The sequence below is a fragment of the Prionailurus bengalensis genome, chromosome C1 (genome assembly GCF_016509475.1).
Source record: "Prionailurus bengalensis isolate Pbe53 chromosome C1, Fcat_Pben_1.1_paternal_pri, whole genome shotgun sequence".
Taxonomy (NCBI): Eukaryota; Metazoa; Chordata; class Mammalia; order Carnivora; family Felidae; genus Prionailurus; species Prionailurus bengalensis.
In genome coordinates this window covers 204,390,550-204,410,185 of record NC_057345.1, presented here as the reverse complement: position 1 = coordinate 204,410,185, position 19,636 = coordinate 204,390,550, and the positions used below count along the sequence as shown (strand labels likewise).

The window sequence follows — 19,636 nt, the reverse complement described above, 5'->3', positions numbered from 1 at the left end:
GAGAATATGCGTCATGTGTTTAGTATATGCCAGTGCAGTCCTTGTTCTAAGTGACCCACATGCGTTAACTCGTGTAATCCTCACAACCACCTTGCGAGGTAGGAATTATTGGCACCTCTTTTTTTACACGTCAGGAAACTTGGGCGCAGAGAGGTTAAGCAACTTGCTCAAAGTTATACTCGCAGTAGGTGGCATTGCTAGAACTGGAATTCAGGCACACACATATAACCATCCCTGCTGTTAAGGATGATACCAGTACCATTAACTGAGACGCGTAACAGTACCTATTCTACTCACTTTTATGCTCATTTTAGGATTTATACTAACCGACTCACATGTATTTCCTGGTCCCCACCTAACTTAACCTTTTTCTCCAACCCTGGGACTGGGTGACAGAGGTGGTAGTCCTTGGGGAAAAGCAAAGGTCAAAAGGGGGTGGGGCCAAGTGAGAATTCTAGTGAAGCACCTACTATTTGGCGGAGGAGACGTGGGGCGGGTCGGCACCCCTCTAAGGCAGAGCTCTTACGCCACGCCTGACGCAAATAAGCGTAAGAGCCGGGGGTGGAGATGTCGTCACCACCCGCCCAGGGTTGGCGGAGTTGCCGCGAGAGGGGCGTCTAGACCCCGCCTCGTAGGTGGGTGGGGAGTGGCAGGCCCCGCCTCGGCCCCTCTGGCTGGCTCCGGCCAGCGTTGCTGCGGTTGTGGCAGGGGAGCGAGCGCGCCGAGCCCCGAAGGATGCGGCGCCCGCGGCGGCCTGGGGGTCCCGGGGGATCCGGGGGTCTCCGGGTGCTCGTCTGCCTCCTGCTGCTGAGCAGCCGCCCGGGAGGCTGCAGCGCCATTAGTGCCCACGGTCAGGAGGAAATGGGGGGGGGGGGGGGGAGCGGGGGAAGTATGGTGCCGGGAGCAAAACTCGGTGGGGGGGGTGGGGAGAAGGTAGGAAGCTCAGGTAGAATGTATGATGTCTGGAGTAGGGTAGGGGGAAGCACTGTGAGATGGGGAAGATGAGAGGGCGACTGAGAGGAAAGGGGCGTAGGCCTGGAGGTGGGGCTGGGAATACGGGGGCGGGACCTAAGAGAAACAGACTCCGGGAAAGATTGCGGGTTTGGGAGGAGGAATGGGGGTGCATATGGACAGAAGGATTTAGAGACGGGCTACAAGACCACGAGAGAAGCAAGTCGCGCCGAGGCGCCAAAGAAGTGGTGACTGGCGCTCAGGGATTGGGGGTAGGGGATAGGGGTAGGAAGAGGCAGCGCTGATGTCCGGGCGGTAGAAATCAGGGTCAAGAGCATCGGGATCCCAGCTCCCAGAAGAGGATCAGACCCAAGGAGGGACCAGGGTTTCTCTTTAAGCCCAGAGAGGCAGATTGCTGCGATCGGATCTCCAGTAAGAGGAAGACAGCTAGGGGAGGCGGCAAAAGAGGGTAAAGGGAGAGGGGTCCTTTCCTGTCCCCCTCCCCACTGCCAGGCCGATGCTGACTCACATCTGAGCGGACAGAGACAGTCAGCGCTGACTCATGGGCCGGGGGAGGGTGGGGTGGTGGGGTGCGTGGGGGAAGGGGCGCAGCCTCACTGACGCCCTCCTTCCCCACCTGGTTTGGAGGCCAATACAGGGTACTTCCTGTGGCACTGTGGGTTGGTAGGGTGGCAAATGAAGTCTAGAACGGTGGAGGGGTCAGGTCTGTGGAGATTCCTGACCCTAGCTCCCCTCCCTCCCCCATAACTGCTTCCAGGCTAGCCCTCGGCAGCCTCAGGCTCAGAGCTTCAGCACCGTGGACAGCGCCAGCGGCTCTGGGGCCGCTGACCTCAGGAACAGTATGGGGAGCATTGCCCTAGAGACACCCCACCCTTACCCCTTTCCCACACGGAGGGAAGGTGTGCTAGGGTTTCCATCACTTCTGAGTCCCAACTTATCATAGTTAGGATGCTTTGGGAGATTTGGGGAGGAAAGTCCCTTCTCAGAATTTGGCCAAAAATGTCCCTGTAGTAATTCTATGAGAGTAGAAGTATATGATCCTCTACTACCCCCATGCACCTGGAAGGCTTCTACCCATCACCCAGTTAAGCAAACTGAGGTTTTTAGGGAAACTATCCAGGCTCTCAGATCGTTAAAATCCAAAGTCAGATCCTGTGCTTCCTTCTGTTAAGAATTCTAGGCCTCTTCCCTACTCTCCTCCCAGCTTCAATCCTTTCTTAGAATGAAAGAATGGACCCCATCTCCTTCCCCCTTTCCCAGCCTGTTTATCCTCTGACCATTCTATGTGTGTGGATGTCTGAGCAGCTCACCTTTCCCCCTACAGGCTGTCTGTTTGACCGCAGACTCTGCTCTCACCTTGAAGTCTGTATTCAGGGTGAGTGAGGCTCAGGCATAGGATTTACAAGATGGGGAACACAACAAGAAAGAAGTGTGGGGGAGGTCGGGGGGGGGGGGAAGTGGTACTAGTCCTGGGGAGAAGTGGGAAGGGCCTGAAGGAGCAGGGTTCTTAAGCCAAGAGAGGAGATGGAGAGGATAGTGCCCATTTGCAACCTGGACTTTAGAAAGCCTCTTGTCCAAGCCCCCTACTGACACCACTTTTGTGCTCTTAGATGGCTTGTTTGGACAATGCCAGGTGGGAGTGGGGCAAGCCCGGCCCCTTTTGCAAGTCACCTCCCCAGTTCTTCAGCGCTTACAAAGTGTGCTCCGACAGCTCATGTCCCAAGGTGAGGTCTAGCTGCACTGAAAGAGAGGCCTTGGAAACTTGGTTGTATAGGGTGGGGAAGTGAGCGTGCACCTGACTCAAGGGTTTCTCTTTATGAAACATTCTTTTCACACCTACTTCTGGAGCCTCACCTTCACAGACCTTGCTAGAGAAGGGGGCAAGACAGGAGTGGGAGGTGGAGCCATAGAGATGGGCTGTCCACACTCAGACTCTTTGGAAGAGTCTAGAGGAGGCTTCTAGAAGGAGCCACTGGAAGAGACCAGCATCCGTCTCCCTAGGGCCAGCACACTCCCTGGAACTGAGTGCTCCAGAACCATGAATCCTGGAGTGCTCTGCCAGATCACTCCACTCACAAAATTCACTCATTCAACAACTATTTATTGAGGATTTACTATATAAGCTTAGTTTTAGGTGCTTGGGATATATCAGGGAATAAAACAGACAAAGATCTCTGTGTATTGGGGCTTACATTTTGGAATTTAGGAAGGAAATGCAATATATAAATTAGAAAACATATAGTATGTTTTAAGGTGATAAGTGACATGGAAAAAATTACAAATATTACAGCATGATAAAGAGGTCAGAAATGGTCGGGTAGGAAGCTTCAGTATCAACCTGGGTAGTCAAGGTAGACTTTTTTGAGACTATGAAATTTGAACAAAGACATCAAGGCAGTGGAGGTGTTTTCCAGAAGGTTATCTGGGGGCAGTGTTTCAAGCTGATCAAACAGCTAGAACAAAAGCCTTTACTAAAGCAGAAGCATGAGTTTGAGGAACATCATGGAGAACACCTCTATGGTGTGGCTATAGAGGAGTGATAGGGAAAGTGGAAGATGCAGTCAGATAGGTATGGGAGGAAGAGACGCAGATCATTGTAGGGCCTTATAAGAAAATTGTTGTCTTTACTCTGAGTAAAAGAGGAACCATCACAAGGTTTTGAGACTAGGGGCGCATAATCTCACGTCTACCTTAAAAAGGTCATGCTTACTGTTGTTGAGAATAGACTGAAGGGAGTCTAGGGTAGAAACAGGGAGATCATTAAAAGCTACTGCAGAGACTCATGTAAGAGATGAATGTGGCATGGACCAGGTGGTTGCAGGGAGGAATTTAAGATGTTCTTTCAAGGGGCACCTGGGTGGCTCAGTCAGTTGATCATCTGACTCTTAATTTCGGCTCAGGTCATGATCCCAGGGTTGCGGGATCAAGCCCCATGTCAGGCTCTGTGCTGAGTGCGGGGCCTGCTAAGGATTCTCTCTCTCACTCTCCCTCTCTCTCTGTCTCTCTAAAATAAATAAAAAATGAAAAAAAAAAAGACGTTCATTCAAGTAGGGTGGGAAGCTGAGAGTATGAGGTTGGGTTTTGAAATATGGAGTTTTCCGGAGATATAAATTGCAATTAAACCCATGATGTAGATGAGATAAGCAAAGGCTTTAGTGTATATGAAGAAGAGGCCTAGAGAATTATAATATTAAGAGGACCAGGACAAGGAGAGGAACCAACAAAGGAGACGGAGAAAGGGGAACCAATGAGGTAGGAGGAAAAACAAGAATGTCTAGTGTTCTAGAAGCCAAGTGGAAGTGTATTGCAGAGGAAGGAGCGATCAATGGTGTCAAATAATGATGATAGATGAAATGGGATGAGATCTGAGAACTGGCCACTGGCTTTAGATATGCAGAAGTCACTGGCGATTTTGATGAAAATAGTTTTGGTAGAGTAGGTGGGAATAAAATCTTGAATAGAGTGGATTCAAAGGGAATGAGAGGAAAAGAATTGGATACAGCCAGCACAGATAACATTTTCAAGGAGTCTTGCTGCAAAGAAAAGGAAAGAAATGGAGTGAGAGCTGGAGAGGAATGTGGGGTCATGCAGTAACTTTTTAAGTTGAAAGGAGCTCCATCATGTTTGTATGCTAAAGAGAATAATTCGGTAGAGAGCAGAGAAAAATGATCATATAGGAAATAGGGGGAAATTGCAGAGAAGACGTTCTTGAGTAGATAGTAGGGGATGAAATCTAGTGCTTAACTGGAGGGATTGGCCCTATATAGGATGAGCTATCTAATGTTCATAGGCAAGAAGGCAAGTATGGATGCTAGTAGGTCCTAGAATATGAGTTAAGAGCAGACTATTAATTCAGAAGCAAGGAAGAAGGAATGGGAGTAGAGAGTGGGAGATTATTCCTTTAGAATAGGTGACTGACCTTTCCTGAGAGCAGTTTCATGAAAGGCAAGAGTCAGACAGGAGATCTGCGTCAACACAAGATAATTGATGGTGGTGGTGGAGGCGGGGGTGGTGGTGAAGGTTTAAAACGTGTGCAGTGCTTTGGAGTTTTCTAAGCACTTTCATTTCCCTGATTGCACTTGATCTTCACAACAGCCCCATGTCTTTTTCCCACCTTACCAATAAAGAAAAGCAAGGTACAGGGTCAACAAAAATAAGAATAGGAGTGATAATGATGACAATAATAAGAGCAGCTGTTTAAAGTTCACAACGTGACAGGTACAGTTCATACCATTTTACATTAGGTTATTTTAATTATCACAGTCTTAGGAGGTATAAACCCCCATTTTACAGAAGAGAGAATTGAGGCTCAGACAGGTTCAGCAATTTGCCCCAAGTCACACAATGAGTAAGTGGCAAACTTAGTTTCACTGGAGGCAGTCTGACTCCCAAATCTGTACCTGAGACTGGGAAGAGGGCAGCTCAGATCAGCCACCAAGTCTCTGGAGCATCTCCACTACCCCTCTGCTCTACCAAACTCAGTACACTGCCGGGTAGGGAGTGCGGTTTTGATTTTCACCGTTACTGGGCCCTCAGACTGTCCCGAGCCAACCTCACCCTATCCTGTCCCCTGGCAGGATTGTCCTGGCACGATGACCTCACCCAGTATGTGATCTCCCAGGAGATGGAGCGCATCCCCAGGCTTCGCCCCCCAGAGCCCCGTCCAAGGGACAGGTAGGCATCTTTTCTCAACAGCTCGAGCACAGAAAGGCTGGTGGGCCTGTGGTCTTCCTAATGGACAGAGGGAAGTGACCACCAAGGTCAGCAGCCTAAGGCAAAGGAAAAGAGGTTCAGGAGTGGTCATCTGGCGTGTTCACATGCTTAGTAGGAGCTGAGCTCATCCCCGGGGATCCAGTAAAACAGCAAAAAAATATTTTTGAAAACTTGGACATTTCATAATTTAAAAGAAGCATCAAAGGGTCAGCATGGGACAAATACGAGTTTTGTCGTACTGAAGTTGTTTAATGTTCCATTTCATTGCTATGTGGAATGATATGTGGAAAGACCATCATCTTTTTGTGGTTAGGGCCTATGAAAGCATTGTTCAGACCCTGCAAAGCAGAGGAAAGTAAATGAGGGTCGTGGGGCTCAAGTGATGATACCAGGAGAAAAAAGGCAGAGTGGGGTGGAAGGGTAGAGTCGAGGGGCACAGTACTGAGTGTTTGAAGGCCAGGTGTGGGCATATGAATATAGGCGAAACGAGGCAAACTGTAGCCCCAGTTTATCTAGAGAGGTGCCTGGCTGCCTTCCCCTGTACCCGTTCTCTCCTTTTCCATCCCCTGCCTCACTCTTCCCTAACCTCTGCCGCTGTGTTTCAGGGACCCAGGCATGCTTACCCGGGAGGCAATGATCTATGCCCAGGCTTGGCCCTCTGGTCCTTCCCCATGCTACTGTCTCTTTCCCTGAGACCACCTCATTTTTTTTTTAAGAGGTCAGGCTTACTGTAAACTGCTGAGCCTGTCTGGTCCCACAATCTCTGTGTCCTGTAGGCTCTGTACACCCTTGCCCCGTGCAACCAACACACACACATACACTTTGCTTTCTTCCCCAGATCTGGCTTGGTGCCCAGGAGACCTGGTTCTGCTGGGGAGCTGCTTTTACAGGGCATCCCTACTGGCTCCACCCCTGCTGCCCAGCACCGGCTTCCTCAACCTCCAGTGGGTGGGAGTGGTGGGGGGGTGGGCTCTCCACTGTCCTCTCTGCAGGCTGAACTGCTGCCCCCCCTCTTGGAGCATCTGCTGCTACCCCCGCAGGCCCCCCACCCTGCCCTGAGCTATGAACCTGCCCTGCTGCAGCCCTACCTGTTTCATCAGGTGAGCTTTAAACACCGGCCCCACCCCAACACCTATCCCCGAGCCCTGACATCTGCTCTCACCTGGATCTCTGATTTCCCCACAGTTTGGCTCCCGCGATGGCTCTCGGGGCTCAGAGAGCTCACCCGGGATGGTCAGTGTCGGCCCCATACCCAAGGCCGAACCTTCTGCCCTCTTCAGCAGAACTGCCTCCAAGGGCATGTTTGGGGCTCACTCTGACCACTCCTACGGGGATCCTCCAGGGCCTTCACCTGGTCAGCTTTTCCAGGAATCAGGGCTTTTCTACCTGGCCCAGGAGCTGCCAGTGCCCAGCAGGGCCAGGGCACCGAGGCTGCCAGAGCAAGGGGGCAGCAGCCGGCCAAAGGATTCTTCAGAGGGCTACGAGGAAGAAGGGCTAGAAGGTCACAGGGAGAAGCTTCCTTCTCCAGCAGAGCAGCCAGGTAATGGAGTTCTCAGCATCCATTCCCCTCCTGTGGGCGCTGCATTCGGGGTCTCCTTCCTAACTATCCATGCATTCATTAATCTGCCCTTAAAGTCATTCATACATTTAATTAATGTCCACTGACAACCTAATCTCTGCCAGGCACTAGGCGGGCAGTGGGGATACTGTAGGGGGTGGAGCTGACATAACTCCTTCAGCTGGAGAGTCACGATGTCCATGGTGGTCCTGAAGTCTGGTCTTGGCCCTAGGGAGGCCTTTCCCCCCAAAGTGTGGACAAGGGCTGGAAGGTGGAGGGCATCAGTTTCCTGGTGTTTGAAAAGAAGCTCTTAAATGTGCTAGTACCCTCCCCCACCCCAGCACATCCCACAAGTTCATCTCACCACCACCCTCTCGCCATGAGTTCTGCGTCTTGCTCCCAGCAGATGTGACTCTGCAGAGACTGGCATCTGTGCTGGCGGGCTATGGGGTGGAGCTGCGTCAGCTGACCCCTGAGCAGCTCTCCAGCCTCTCAGCCCTGCTGCAGCTGCTGCCCAAGGGCTCAGGACGAAATCTGGGTGAGTGTCCAGGCAGAGAAACTAGCAACTACCAGCTCCGTGATGGCGTCTTGCCCCCATCTCTCAAGACCACATGGAGCAGCCTAGAGGGGAAGGGTCAGGGTCAGGGAAGGGAGTTCTTTTGAGACACAAGCACAGGGTCATTGCCTGCCAAGAGCAGGAAGCAAGGGAGTGGGGTGGTAAGCTGAGTTAGAGCAGGAAAGAACTGCAGGGTGGGAGTAATGGAAGAAGCCAAGAGGGGGTATGAGCAGGGATCACTAGGCACCAAGGAAGGTGGGTGGATGATAACAGCCTCTAAGGAAGGGAGAGGTCAATGCAGAGGTGAAGCCAATAATTGACGGGTAGGGGGAGGACTGAATAAAGAATAGTTTTGAGAGGTGCAGCCAATAACACAGGGAGAAGCTGACAAAACAATTATAAGGTAGAAGCAAACAGGCTTGAGGCCATGCTTAGGATCAGACCAAAGACAGGGCTGGGTCACTGACTGAGGGAAAAGAGGCCACAGCAGGCTCGGGGCCCCTGGCCCTCTCTCCCGCCCATGTTGTGTGGACCTTGGCCTTGGCCTTGACCCTTTGCCCAAAGTCTTGTTTTTCCTGTCTCTACAGGAGGGGCTGTAAACGTCGGAGCTGACAACAAGAAAGTGAGTTTGTGGCACCTCCCTGGCCCTCAGAGCCCCTGCCAGCAAACCCCCTTGTCCAAATCTAAACCTCAGCATCGGGACCCAAATCTGTGTCCTCCACACCTCTTCATTTGGGGCGGCGGGGAGCAGGGGGGGACCCAGGCCCAGGGACTGCAAGTCATTGCCTAAGATCTCACTTCAGGTTGATGGCGGAGCTGGGTCTAGAAGCTGGAATTCTCGACTCGCTGCTTTTTTTCACTATAGTCATTTCAGGCCCTGCTCTGAGGATCCCTAGGCGAAGGGGGAGTTGCAAGCATGAATGCTCCTGGCCCCCCTGTAGCCTGAAGAGCTCTCTCTTTTTCACATGTTGGACTTCTGCTATTTTGTGGCTACACAGAAGTCTAAAACCTATCACCAGCCTGTTCACCTCTCTCCTAACGCCACCTTCCCTCACTCCAGAGGCTCTCCCCACTCCAGCCCCATCTTGCAGACCATTACTGACCATGCTGCACTCATTCAATCCTTTATTCATCCATTCATCCACCTGACTCACTTTTCTGGGTAACCTCTCTGTGCCCAGTGTTGCCCTGGGCCCTGGGGGGTAGAAAGAAACAAGTCCAGAGGTCCTCTTTAGGGACCTCAGAGTTGGGATGTGGACCCCCATTCCCCTATCCCCTCTACTGTCCAGAGATCATACCTCTATCCTTTTTTTTTTTTTAATGCTTATTTGTTTTTGAGAGAGAAAGAGAGGGGTGGGCAGAGAGAGAGGGGGGGGGACAGAGGATCTTAAACGGGCTCTGTGCTGACAGCAGAGAGCCTGATGCAGGGCTTGAACTCACAAACTGTGAGATCATGACCTGAGCCAAAGTCAGATGCTTGACCGACTGAGCCACCCAGGTGCCCCTCTATCCTCTCTTCTAAACAGACAGTGGAAGAGCAGGTGCAGGGTGGACACACAGTGGAGCCTCCGCCCCCCACACCCTCCCTTCCTGGATACCCCACTGCCAGCCCCACTTCCAGTAAAGCCCAGCGGGTGCTGATCTCTGGATCCTCTGAGCCCCCCAAAGCTATTGGCCACCCTGCCACACCGGTCCTGCTGGAGAAGAAAAGTTCCCTGGGCCAGAGCCAGCCCACAGTGGTGAGGCCGCCCTCAGCTCAGCCATCAGCAGAGGAGTACGGCTACATTGTCACTGACCAGAAGTAAGGGCTTCAGCCTGGGGAAGATTTCTAGTCTACCCTCTCGGAGGGTGGGGGGTGGGTTGGCCTGCCTGGGCAAGAAACAGAGAGCAGAAATCCAGATGTGAATTGGATGGGGGTTGGAGTGGGGAGTGAGCTGCTCTGCATCCTTGGAGGTGGCTTGTTTCAAGGAAGTGGCTAAAAGGATCCCCGCTTTCCTTTCTCTGCTCGCTCCCTGCCTCCAGGCCCCTGAGTCTGGCTGCAGGAGTGAAGCTGCTGGAGATCCTAGCTGAGCATGTTCACGTGTCCTCGGGCAGCTTCATCAACATCAGGTGGGGCTGGTATCTGGTATCTAGAAGGTAGCTTGAGGGGAGAGGTGGCTGGTGGGACTCAGGGAAGGAAGGGAAGACAAAGTCTTGGTGAGTGGCCAAGGCAGGCACCCCCGCCACACACACACACACACACACACACACACACACACTGGATGCTGGCCTCCTCCAGCATTTCTTGGGCCTCAAACATCCCTATAGGGCATCTCTGTTCAGCCTCAGCTTCCTTTTCTCATGGGGAGAGGGCCAGAGTTGGCCTCTCTGTTACAGTCTGGGGTCTGTGGTGGGTGAGGCAGTAATATAGCTCCTGTTTGGCAGTGTGGTGGGACCGGCCCTCACCTTCCGCATCCGACATAATGAACAGAACCTGTCTTTGGCTGATGTTACCCAGCAAGCTGGTAAATACTGCCTGGTCCCAGCCCCAGCCCTAGTAGGACATTCCTAGGCCTGTGGCTGATGCCCCCACCTTGAAATATTTCCAGCGCACACAGGCCCTGCCTGCCACCTAGCATAGCATGACAGGGGGTGGGGACCACATGTGGCTGGAGAGAGTCTGACCTACATCTTCCCTGCAGGGCTGGTGAAATCAGAACTGGAAGCACAGACAGGGCTCCAGATCTTGCAGACAGGAGTGGGACAGGTATGAGAACTGAAGAATCAGCTGAAACCCCAAAGGGCTGACGTTGCCCGCAAGAGATGGGGGCAAACTTGGCAGGAGAACCAGAGCTGAAACTCCTGGACCTGGCTGGCCCGCTGGCTTTGCCAAAGCAGCCCTTCCCCTTGCAGTTTCCTTTCTGGCCAGCAGATGGCCCCAGTGGCGACTCTTTCCCGCGACCCCCAACCCCTATTGCTGGACCAGCCTTCCATAGGAAGGCCTCCTGCTTGGAGTAACGACCTGAGATGTCCATAGCCTTCTGGAACAAAATCTCTAAATTTTAAGGGAAGATCCTATGCAGAAAGGACACTAAATTCAAATATAATTATAAAACATATAATTTATAGATTTTAATTATAGTTAATATTTTGAGAGAGAGTGTGAGCAGAGGAGGGGCAGAGAGAGAGGGAGAGAGAATCCCAAGCAGGCTCCACGCTGTCAGCACTGAGCCCAACACTGGGCTCGATCTCACAATCCATGAGATCACGACCTGAGTTGAAATCAAGAGTCAGACGCTTAACCAACTGAGCCACCCAGGCACCCCTAAACTCAAAATAGATTTCTATTCTGCATCCAACACTGATGCCTCCCATTCTACTACTCGATTCCTTGCTGTGTCTCCAAACTTCTCTACATCCGTTGTTTAAATGCACAAACTCCTGGGGTGGGGTCATCCAGTAAGTTTCAGGCAGTGCAGTGTGGTTGAGCTCGTCTGATGGGGACTGAGAAGGAGGACTTTGGGTCTATCTGAAACCTTCTGCCTGTGCCACCATGCCCTGCCCTCTCAGCTTTGCCCCAGGAGACACCCTAGCAGGGAGTATGGCGTATGGCAGGGGAGGACAGGGCTGAGGAACGGCTCCTGCCTCTCCCCTGCCGCCACCTCCCCTGATTCTAGCTTTGTTCCCACAGAGGGAGGAGGCGGCCGCAGTCCTTCTCCGGCCGGCCCACGGCACCTCTCCCATGCGCTCCGTGCTACTCACTCTGGTGGCCCTGGCGGGTGTGGCCGGGCTGCTGGTGGCTCTGGCAGTGGCTTTGTGTGTGCGGCAGCATGCACGGCAGCGGGACAAGGAGCGCCTGGCAGCCCTGGGGCCCGAGGGAGCCCACGGTGACACTACCTTTGAGTACCAGGTGTGCAGCCCCAAAAGCTGGTTGATGACAGGGAAATGGAAGGGGCTTGGGAGTCTGGGTCGCACATGGGGTGAGGGTGGGGTGTTGGATGGGGAGTGAGCACACATCCTTGGGAATATCCAGGCAGGGGCTACAGAAGCCCAAGCTGGGGTATTGGGGGGGCATTTCGAACGGATGGGAATTGGGAGATGGTTCCTAAAGTTCTTCCCAATGCAACAATTCTGGGGTTCTGGGATTCCCCTCTAATATCTGAAGTTCTCATAGGCACCCTCCAAACAGAACACCCTTGAAAAGGATGAGGTCCAGGGTAGAAAAGCCTACCCCACAGGAGAAGGATTTCCTATAAAATCAATCAAGGATAAGCCTAGAATTGAACCCAGGACTCTGCTGAAAAGGCTTCAAGGGGCCTGGGACCCTGCCTGATTTTTCTTCTGCAGGACCTGTGCCGCCAGCACATGGCCACAAAGTCCCTGTTCAACCGGGCGGAGGGCCCGCCGGAACCTTCTCGCGTGAGCAGCGTGTCCTCCCAGTTTAGTGATGCGGCCCAGGCCAGCCCCAGCTCCCACAGCAGCACGCCATCCTGGTGCGAGGAACCCGCCCAGGCCAACATGGACATCTCCACAGGGCACATGATTCTGGTCAGGACTGGGCCCGGGCCCAGAGCCGGTGAAGGGACAGGATGGTGGGAGAGGCAGGGCTGAGGGTGTGGGCCGGAGCCAGGCTGTGCTATCCCCGTAGGCGTACATGGAGGACCATCTGCGGAACCGGGACCGCTTGGCCAAGGAGTGGCAGGCCCTGTGTGCCTACCAGGCAGAGCCCAACACCTGTGCCACCGCCCAGGGGGAGGGAAACATCAAAAAGAACCGCCACCCTGACTTTCTGCCCTGTGAGTCAGTCCTGCTGGCCAGCCTGGCCCAGCCCTCTCTCTGCTGGGAACTCTGGAGGGCTTGGGGGAGGGGCTGGCCGCCTGGCTCAGGCCAAGTGGCAGAGGGACCGGCACCCCAATGACCGAGGGGCACCTGAGGTGAGACGTGGGGTCTGTGCAGATGATCATGCTCGCATCAAGCTGAAGGTGGAGAGCAGCCCTTCTCGGAGTGATTACATCAACGCCAGCCCCATTGTAAGTGGCCCCAGCTCCAGCCCCCTCCTCTGCCCCATTTTTATCCTTCCTGCATGAACTCCATTACCTTCTGGTCACCATCCACCCCACCTGAGGCCCTGGAATTGTGAGGCCGGGTATCCTGGCATGGAAATGGGGGTTTCTCAAGCTCACCCACATCCTGGCCTGCTCCCTTTGACCAAGCCTCTCCCCAGGAGCATGTCCCATTCTGGCTCATGATGTATCTTCCCTGCCCCAGATTGAGCACGACCCTCGAATGCCAGCCTACATAGCCACACAGGGCCCGCTGTCCCATACCATCGCAGACTTCTGGCAGGTAAGTTCTTGGAAGGAGGGCTTCTCCAGGGACCAGTGGCCTTTGAGGGCAGCTGGGGCCAGCTGGGTCCCAGAGACATTAGAGCGGAGTCTCTGTCCCTAGATGGTGTGGGAGAGTGGCTGCACTGTCATCGTCATGCTGACCCCACTGGTGGAGGATGGTGTCAAGCAGTGTGACCGCTACTGGCCAGATGAGGGGTCCTCCCTCTACCACGTATATGAGGTCAGCAAGGCCCCTATAGCCAGGGGACAGTGGGAATGGAGAGAGTAGGTGGAGAACCAGTCATACATGTATGAATGTATATGCATATAAACATCCATATGCACACGCACACATTCACACATACATGTACATCTATACATATGTGTCCAGTCTAGGGCCAGAAAGCATTTATAGGGACCGAAGGTGAAAGGTACAGAAATGAACCCATAAAACCACCAAAACTGAGGTAAGCAACTAAGAGTCAAGAGTATATGAGACAGGGAAGATAAGTAAAACCAAAGACCAACATTAAGACCTACTTTAATTGAGCCTCACTTAGCTCTGAGTTTCCTGGAAGCCAAAGCCAAGAAAGAAATACCATCAGTCACATAGGTTGCCCATAGAAGGCAGACACAAACTTTTTCCTTAGGAGAGAGGCGAGGTAGGGGGGGAACTGGGTAGAGGCAAAGCCAGACGAGGAAAGAGGAACAGGTTCCTGACACATGGAAGGTGCCCCTCCTGTAAAACAAGAGTCACTAAGAGCACACTAGAAGCTTCTCATCACCAGGTGAGCCCTGAACCCGGAGAGTAGGTATTCCATCATCAGATGAGCACTCGGCAGTCTTTTTTAAACTTTTTAAAAATTGGTGTTGCTCATGGTTAAAGGAAAAAAATAAAACTATAGAAGTCCATCAAGCTTTGTGGTGTGTGTGGCACAGACACTTTGCTAGACTCTGTGAGGAAGAGGAAGGAGAAGCTCTGACCTCAAGAAGCCCGCAATAGTTGTGTCTAGGTGGAAAAACCACCAGTTGTCCTGAGCGACAGATAAGAGACGCAGACGACTAGGGGGCTTGGGGACAGCTGGGACAGTTGGAGCAGGCAGTCGGGTAAGCTTCTTGGAGGATTTAGAATTTGAACCGGCCTGGGAAGCCGGGAGGACCTGGAGGGGCCCTGCCGTGCTCAGGCCTGGGTTCCCTCGCGGGCAGGTGAACCTGGTGTCGGAGCACATCTGGTGCGAGGACTTCCTGGTGCGCAGTTTCTACCTGAAGAACGTGCAGACCCAGGAGACGCGCACGCTCACGCAGTTCCACTTCCTCAGCTGGCCGGCAGAGGGCACTCCGGCGTCCACCCGGCCGCTGCTGGACTTCCGCAGGTGAGCGTCCTGAGCCTGCGCGGAGGCGCGGCCCCAAAAGGCTCCAAGGAGCCGGCGAGAGAGCCGTCCGCACGGGAGCAAGGGGTTGGGGGCGGGGGGCGGGGGAGGGGCGCTCTAGCCTGACCTGGAGCCTCCGCCTCTGACCTCCAGCCGCCGCCTTCCAGACCCCCCCAACCCGGACTGATGCTCTGTCTGTGCACATCCCTCCACCCCTGTGGTCCTGCTCCGTTTCTGCTCACTCTCGTTCTGCTGGCTGTGTCCCCCTCGCCCCTTTCTCTCCCTACCTCCCCAGGTCTGGCTCCTTCTCCATTACCCCCCCGCCCCTCCCCCCAGATTCACCTTAGTTCAAGCTCCCTCCCTCTCGCCCTCTCTCCCTCTACTTGGTGCCCGCCTCCTTGCCTCTCCTGTGCTGCTCTTTCAGAGCTCCAGCACATTCCGTGTGTCCGCTCTCCTCTCCTCTCTCACTCCCTCCTGCCCATCTCCCCTTCTTTATCACTTGCTGTTTCTTGGCTTCTATTTTTCTTTCTCCCCATCTCTCTTTCCTTCTTTTCCTTTCTCTGTCTCCTCACTCTGCCTCTCCCCTCATCTCTTGGTCTCTCTCACTGGCTGAGTCTGTCCCACTTTTTTGTCTCCACATCTCTCTCCCTGCACCTCTCCCCTGTTCTGTCCTCCGTTCCCTTTCTCCACCTCCCTGCCATCTCTGCCTCTCGCCATCTCTGTCTCACCCTCCTTCGGTCTGTCTCCCGACTCTGTCCTTCTTCCCCCCTCCTCCTCTGTCTCTCTCCCTCTCACAGCTGCCAGTGTCATTTTTGTGATCTGCAGCTAGTATTCGCTCTCCAGTTGCATAGTCACAAAAGTGATCATTGGCAGGTGTGGCCGCTGCATGGACAGGACAATCCGATCAGGACTTGTGGGCCCCTGCTGGGAGAGCTGGGGGCTGGCGGGGGGGGGGGGGGGGGGTTGACTCAGAGGAGACAAACACCATCAAAGGCCTTGCAGAGGATCTCCGGATTCCTGGGGACTCGGTGGAGCCCGTGGGGGCTGGGACAGGAAGCTAACTAGGGGACTTACCCAGTTCTGACAACAAAACCACCACTAGGCCAGTCCTCCAGCATCCAGTCAGTCTTCCACTCCCCAGACAGGTGGCTGAGGAGTCTGTTGCCCCTAGTGGGGCCTCGCCCACACTGCTGCCCCCCCACCCCCCCCCCCTTGTGGTCTGCAGGTGCTGAGCAGGGGTGGGAAGCTGAGGATAGTTTCTGAGCCTCAGGATAATGGTTTCTACCTGGGCTCCCTGATGCCTGAGGCACAGGTGTCTCAAAAGCAGTGCCAGGGGTAATAGAGCTATTTCCTGTTTTCCACATTTAAAAACTCCTTATGTGCACGGACCGTTTTTTTAAGACTGCACAGGTAAGTTACAAGGTTACATTTCTTTGCTTCAGGCCAGAATTATGTAAACTCAGTTGGCATTAGACAGCCAGAACAAATTGCTGCTTAATCAGTATGGTTCAGTGAAGGTCCACCAGAGGAAAGGCAAAATATATTTTTTTGAAGTGCTAAAAGTGACCCTGAGCAAGTTCCTTGGTCTCCCTGTTTCCTTACCTGTGAAATGAGGATGATGACCCATACTTAGGGAGTTGTTACAAGAGTCAATGGGATAAAGTCTGTAAAAAAATCTAGGTGCCTGGCATACAGCGAGGGCTCGATTAATTCTAGATGCAATTCATGGTCATTCTTATTAAATGATTGGGAACTACTTCGGCAACTTCTGTTCAACCCCAGCTCTCTAACACATGAGCCAATTTGCTAGAAAACCATATGGACTCCTGTAAAACCATTCGAAGTCCCCTGGCCCTTACAAGCCTGGGGGACTCAGACGGGAAGGCCATTAAGTTCCAAGTTTCCCCTGAAACAATCTAATAACCCCTAAGGAGGTCCTCCCTAACCCTGGCCTGTTGGGGGTATCAGGATTCCGCAGGTGACTCTCAAAGCAGAAAAGCCATAAGGGACAAGGGCAGGTTAGACTGGACCACTGAGGAAGGGACAAACCCCCTGTTCCCTCCTGAGAGGGCAGCAATCAGGGTAGCAGAAAAGAGTCTGGGGTCCAAGTGGACCCCAAGTCTGAATACGACCCAACCACAGAACACCTGTGCTGAGATGAGGCTGATTCAGGGAGACAGACAGCAACACAATGTTCAGAGCTGAGAAGTGGTCCTCCCCTGGCCAAAAGAGCTTTGTGCCTAGGTCTGCCTGACCTCACTGCTAGTAAGGACTCCAAGGAGCCTGAGTGGAGAGGGGAACAACCTGGACAGTGGTAAAGGAGGGGCAGAGCAGGAATGTGACAAGATTGCCACCCTTGAAGTCACCAGAAAGCCTGTTCTCCCTGGACTTCTGGCAGAGGTCACTATTAATATGTATTATCATTAACGGTACTGCATTTATCGAGCACCTACTGCATGTCAAACCTTACACTTAATTCTGTACACGAATTATCTCATGTAATCACGGTGAGAAATCTAAGAAGGTTACTATTATTATCGCCCTCGTTTCGCAGGTAAGAAACCTGAGGCTCAAAGAGGTTAAATTAGTTGTTGTTCCAGGTGCACAGCGTGGGCACCTAGCTCATGAAGTGACAGGGCAAGCCCAGTGCCACCCACACCATCTCTGGTTCTTTGCCTCCAGCCCTGACTCATTTCTCCAGCCCTCTTCCCTCCTCTGCCCTGGGCATGTGGGGAGAAAAGGAAGAAAGAGAGGCCCACAGGTGGGTGCTGGTACCCCTCACCCTCACGCCCATTTCTTGTTGCAGGAAAGTGAACAAGTGCTACCGGGGCCGCTCCTGCCCCATCATTGTGCACTGCAGGTGCGTGAAGAGGGGCTGTGGGCAGAGGTGGGGATGAAAGGGGACAGGACAGCCCAGGCCAGAGGGCTCTGAGGCGGGGCACTCATGATTCCTGCCCTCTCTCTGTCCCCGGGTACATCTCCTGTGCATGCTGCCTGCCTTGATGCTGGCAAACTAAAGCCCGTGGGCCAAGTTCAGCATACCATCTGTTTGTTTTTTGGGGTTTTTTTAGTTTTATGTATGTGTGTATGTATGTATTTGAAGGGGGAGGGGCAGAGAGAGAGAGAGAGAAAGTGAGAATCCCAAGCAGGCTCTGTGCTGTCAGCACAGATCCCGATGCGGGGCTTGATCTCATGAACCATGAGATCATGACCTGAGCCAAAACCAAGAGTTGGACACTTAATTGACTGAGCCACCCAGATGTCCCACTATCTGTGTGTGTGTGTGTGTGTGTGTGTGTGTGTGTGTTTTAATGGCCCATGAGCTAACTATTGTGTTCACATTTTTAATTTTTTTTTAACGTTTATTTATTTTTGAGACAGAGAGAGACAGAGCATGAACGGGGGAGGGTCAGAGAGAGGGAGACACAGAATCTGAAACAGGCTCCAGGCTCTGAGCTGTCAGCACAGAGCCCGACGCGGGGCTCGAACTCACGGACCACGAGATCATGACCTGAGCCGAAGTCGGCCGCTTAACCGACTGAGCCACCCAGGCGCCCCTGGTGTTCACATTTTTAAATGGTTGAAGGAAAAAAAAAAAAAAAAAAAAAAGGAATGTATGACAGACACTGTACTTGGCCCACAAAGGAGAATGTGTACCCTCTGGCCATTGACACAAAACGTTTGCTGAACAAAAGCCTGGCCAGAGGCTGGAAGGGGCGGTCCCATCCCCTCCTGCTGCCTTCACCTTAAGACTGAGCCGGGGATCTCCTCTTAGGTTGGCCCACTACCCAAGTGACACCCCATGGGTCACAGGCTCCCACTCAAGTCCCAGTTCCCAGGGCCAAGGGGCTATGACTGCTGCCTCCTTAGCTCACTTACGCCCTCCTCGAGCCAACCCTAATGGCTCCACCAGTATCTTCGCCACCTTAAGCCTCCCGTCTCCTCTGCCCCTTCCCCTTTTCTGCCGGGTCCTGAGCTGAGCCTGTCATCCTCTCCTGTTTCAGCGACGGTGCAGGGAGGACTGGCACTTACATCCTCATTGACATGGTACTGAACCGCATGGCAAAAGGTGAGGACCTTCCCCACAGTACCTGCAGTCCAGCCCCTGATCAGACTTTCCAGAACCCAGGCTCACAGGAGCTCTAGGAGGGACAGGTTGTTACACCCCCAGGCTTTGCCCAGTCCTCCAAGCCTCCCGACCCAGGATGCTCCAGGCGTTCTGGGTCCTATCCTCCTCCGGACAACCTCCTCTCCGACCTCCAGGAGTAAAGGAGATTGACATCGCTGCCACCCTGGAGCATGTCCGTGACCAACGGCCCGGCCTCGTCCGCTCTAAGGTGACTGTTCCTCTTTGCCTTGACCGTAGCTGCCAGCCTTCCCCAGGAGGAATTCCCCTTCTCCCAAGTGACCTCCCCAGCACCCCCTCCCAAAAGCGCCCCTGGTGCACAAGCAGAGGTCGGTGCTCCCCGTCACCATCCTCCCACTGCCCTCCCCCAGGACCAGTTTGAATTTGCTCTGACTGCTGTGGCGGAGGAGGTGAACGCCATCCTCAAGGCGCTGCCCCAGTGAGACCCCTGGGGCCCCTCAGGGGGCAACCAGCCTCTGCTCCCTCTTTGCCTGTGTGAGCCTCCGTCTGTGTACCCACTCCTCACTCCCCAGCCGCACAACCTTGGTCCCTCTTGGGCATGGCCAGCCATCCAAGAGGAGTGTCAGGAAGGGGGAGTGGGAGGGGGCGGGGCGGGCCCACCCAGCCTCTCACCCATCAGAGCCCAGATGTCCCATGGGGGGAGCTGGCAGACAGCCAGGAGCCGAGGAGAGTCATGGGTAGCAATTCCACCCAGAGGCTTCTCCTGCCTGAGTTCCCTGGCCCCGTCTCCTGTTCTGGAAGCTCCCACTATGTCTATGTGGACAGAACCGGGCGAAGGGCTGCCACCCCCAGCCCTTCCTGCTTTCCCAGCCCCTGCTGCCTGCTCCCCTACCTCTGTGACGCCCCTGCTCTGGCCCCCCGCCCTCCCTGCTTCCCTCAGGCCTCCTCCCCCGCCCTCCTGCCACGTGCCACTCAACTCTCTCCCTCTGGCACAAGAGAGCATTTCTAGAAAAATCTACTTTTGTATCAACGTGAAATAAAGTTAGTGTGTCGTGTGTGCAGCTGCAACCTGGA

General features: G+C 53.7%; 1 protein-coding gene across 2 annotated transcripts; it reads left to right on the top strand.

Annotated features, from left to right (window-relative positions):
- The first annotated feature begins 609 nt into the window (after positions 1 to 609).
- PTPRN (protein tyrosine phosphatase receptor type N) lies at positions 610 to 19,630 on the top strand. 2 transcript variants are annotated; one of them, XM_043577901.1, is made up of 23 exons: positions 610 to 850; positions 2,297 to 2,347; positions 2,583 to 2,696; positions 5,550 to 5,646; positions 6,524 to 6,785; positions 6,871 to 7,225; positions 7,650 to 7,781; positions 8,387 to 8,421; positions 9,326 to 9,600; positions 9,822 to 9,908; positions 10,224 to 10,303; positions 10,481 to 10,545; positions 11,470 to 11,688; positions 12,126 to 12,326; positions 12,427 to 12,574; positions 12,735 to 12,808; positions 13,047 to 13,124; positions 13,227 to 13,346; positions 14,312 to 14,478; positions 17,282 to 17,335; positions 18,480 to 18,544; positions 18,739 to 18,812; positions 18,973 to 19,630. In XM_043577901.1, the coding sequence occupies exons 1-23, from the start codon at positions 736 to 738 to the stop codon at positions 19,042 to 19,044; spliced, it is 2,940 nt and encodes a 979-aa protein (XP_043433836.1). In that variant the 5' UTR covers positions 610 to 735; the 3' UTR covers positions 19,045 to 19,630. The 2 variants fall into 2 exon arrangements, with proteins under 2 accessions (XP_043433836.1, XP_043433835.1); XM_043577900.1 differs by having other exon boundaries at positions 7,647 to 7,781.
- The last annotated feature ends 6 nt before the right edge of the window (positions 19,631 to 19,636 follow it).

Coding starts and splice junctions, on each gene's coding strand:
- PTPRN (XM_043577900.1), top strand. CDS start 736: ATGCGGCGCCCGCGGCGGCCTGGGGGTCCCGGGGGATCCGGGGGTCTC. Junction 5,647..6,523: donor GAGCCCCGTCCAAGGGACAG/GTAGGCATCTTT, acceptor TTTCTTCCCCAG/ATCTGGCTTGGTGCCCAGGA. Junction 12,327..12,426: donor CCACAGGGCACATGATTCTG/GTCAGGACTGGG, acceptor CTATCCCCGTAG/GCGTACATGGAGGACCATCT.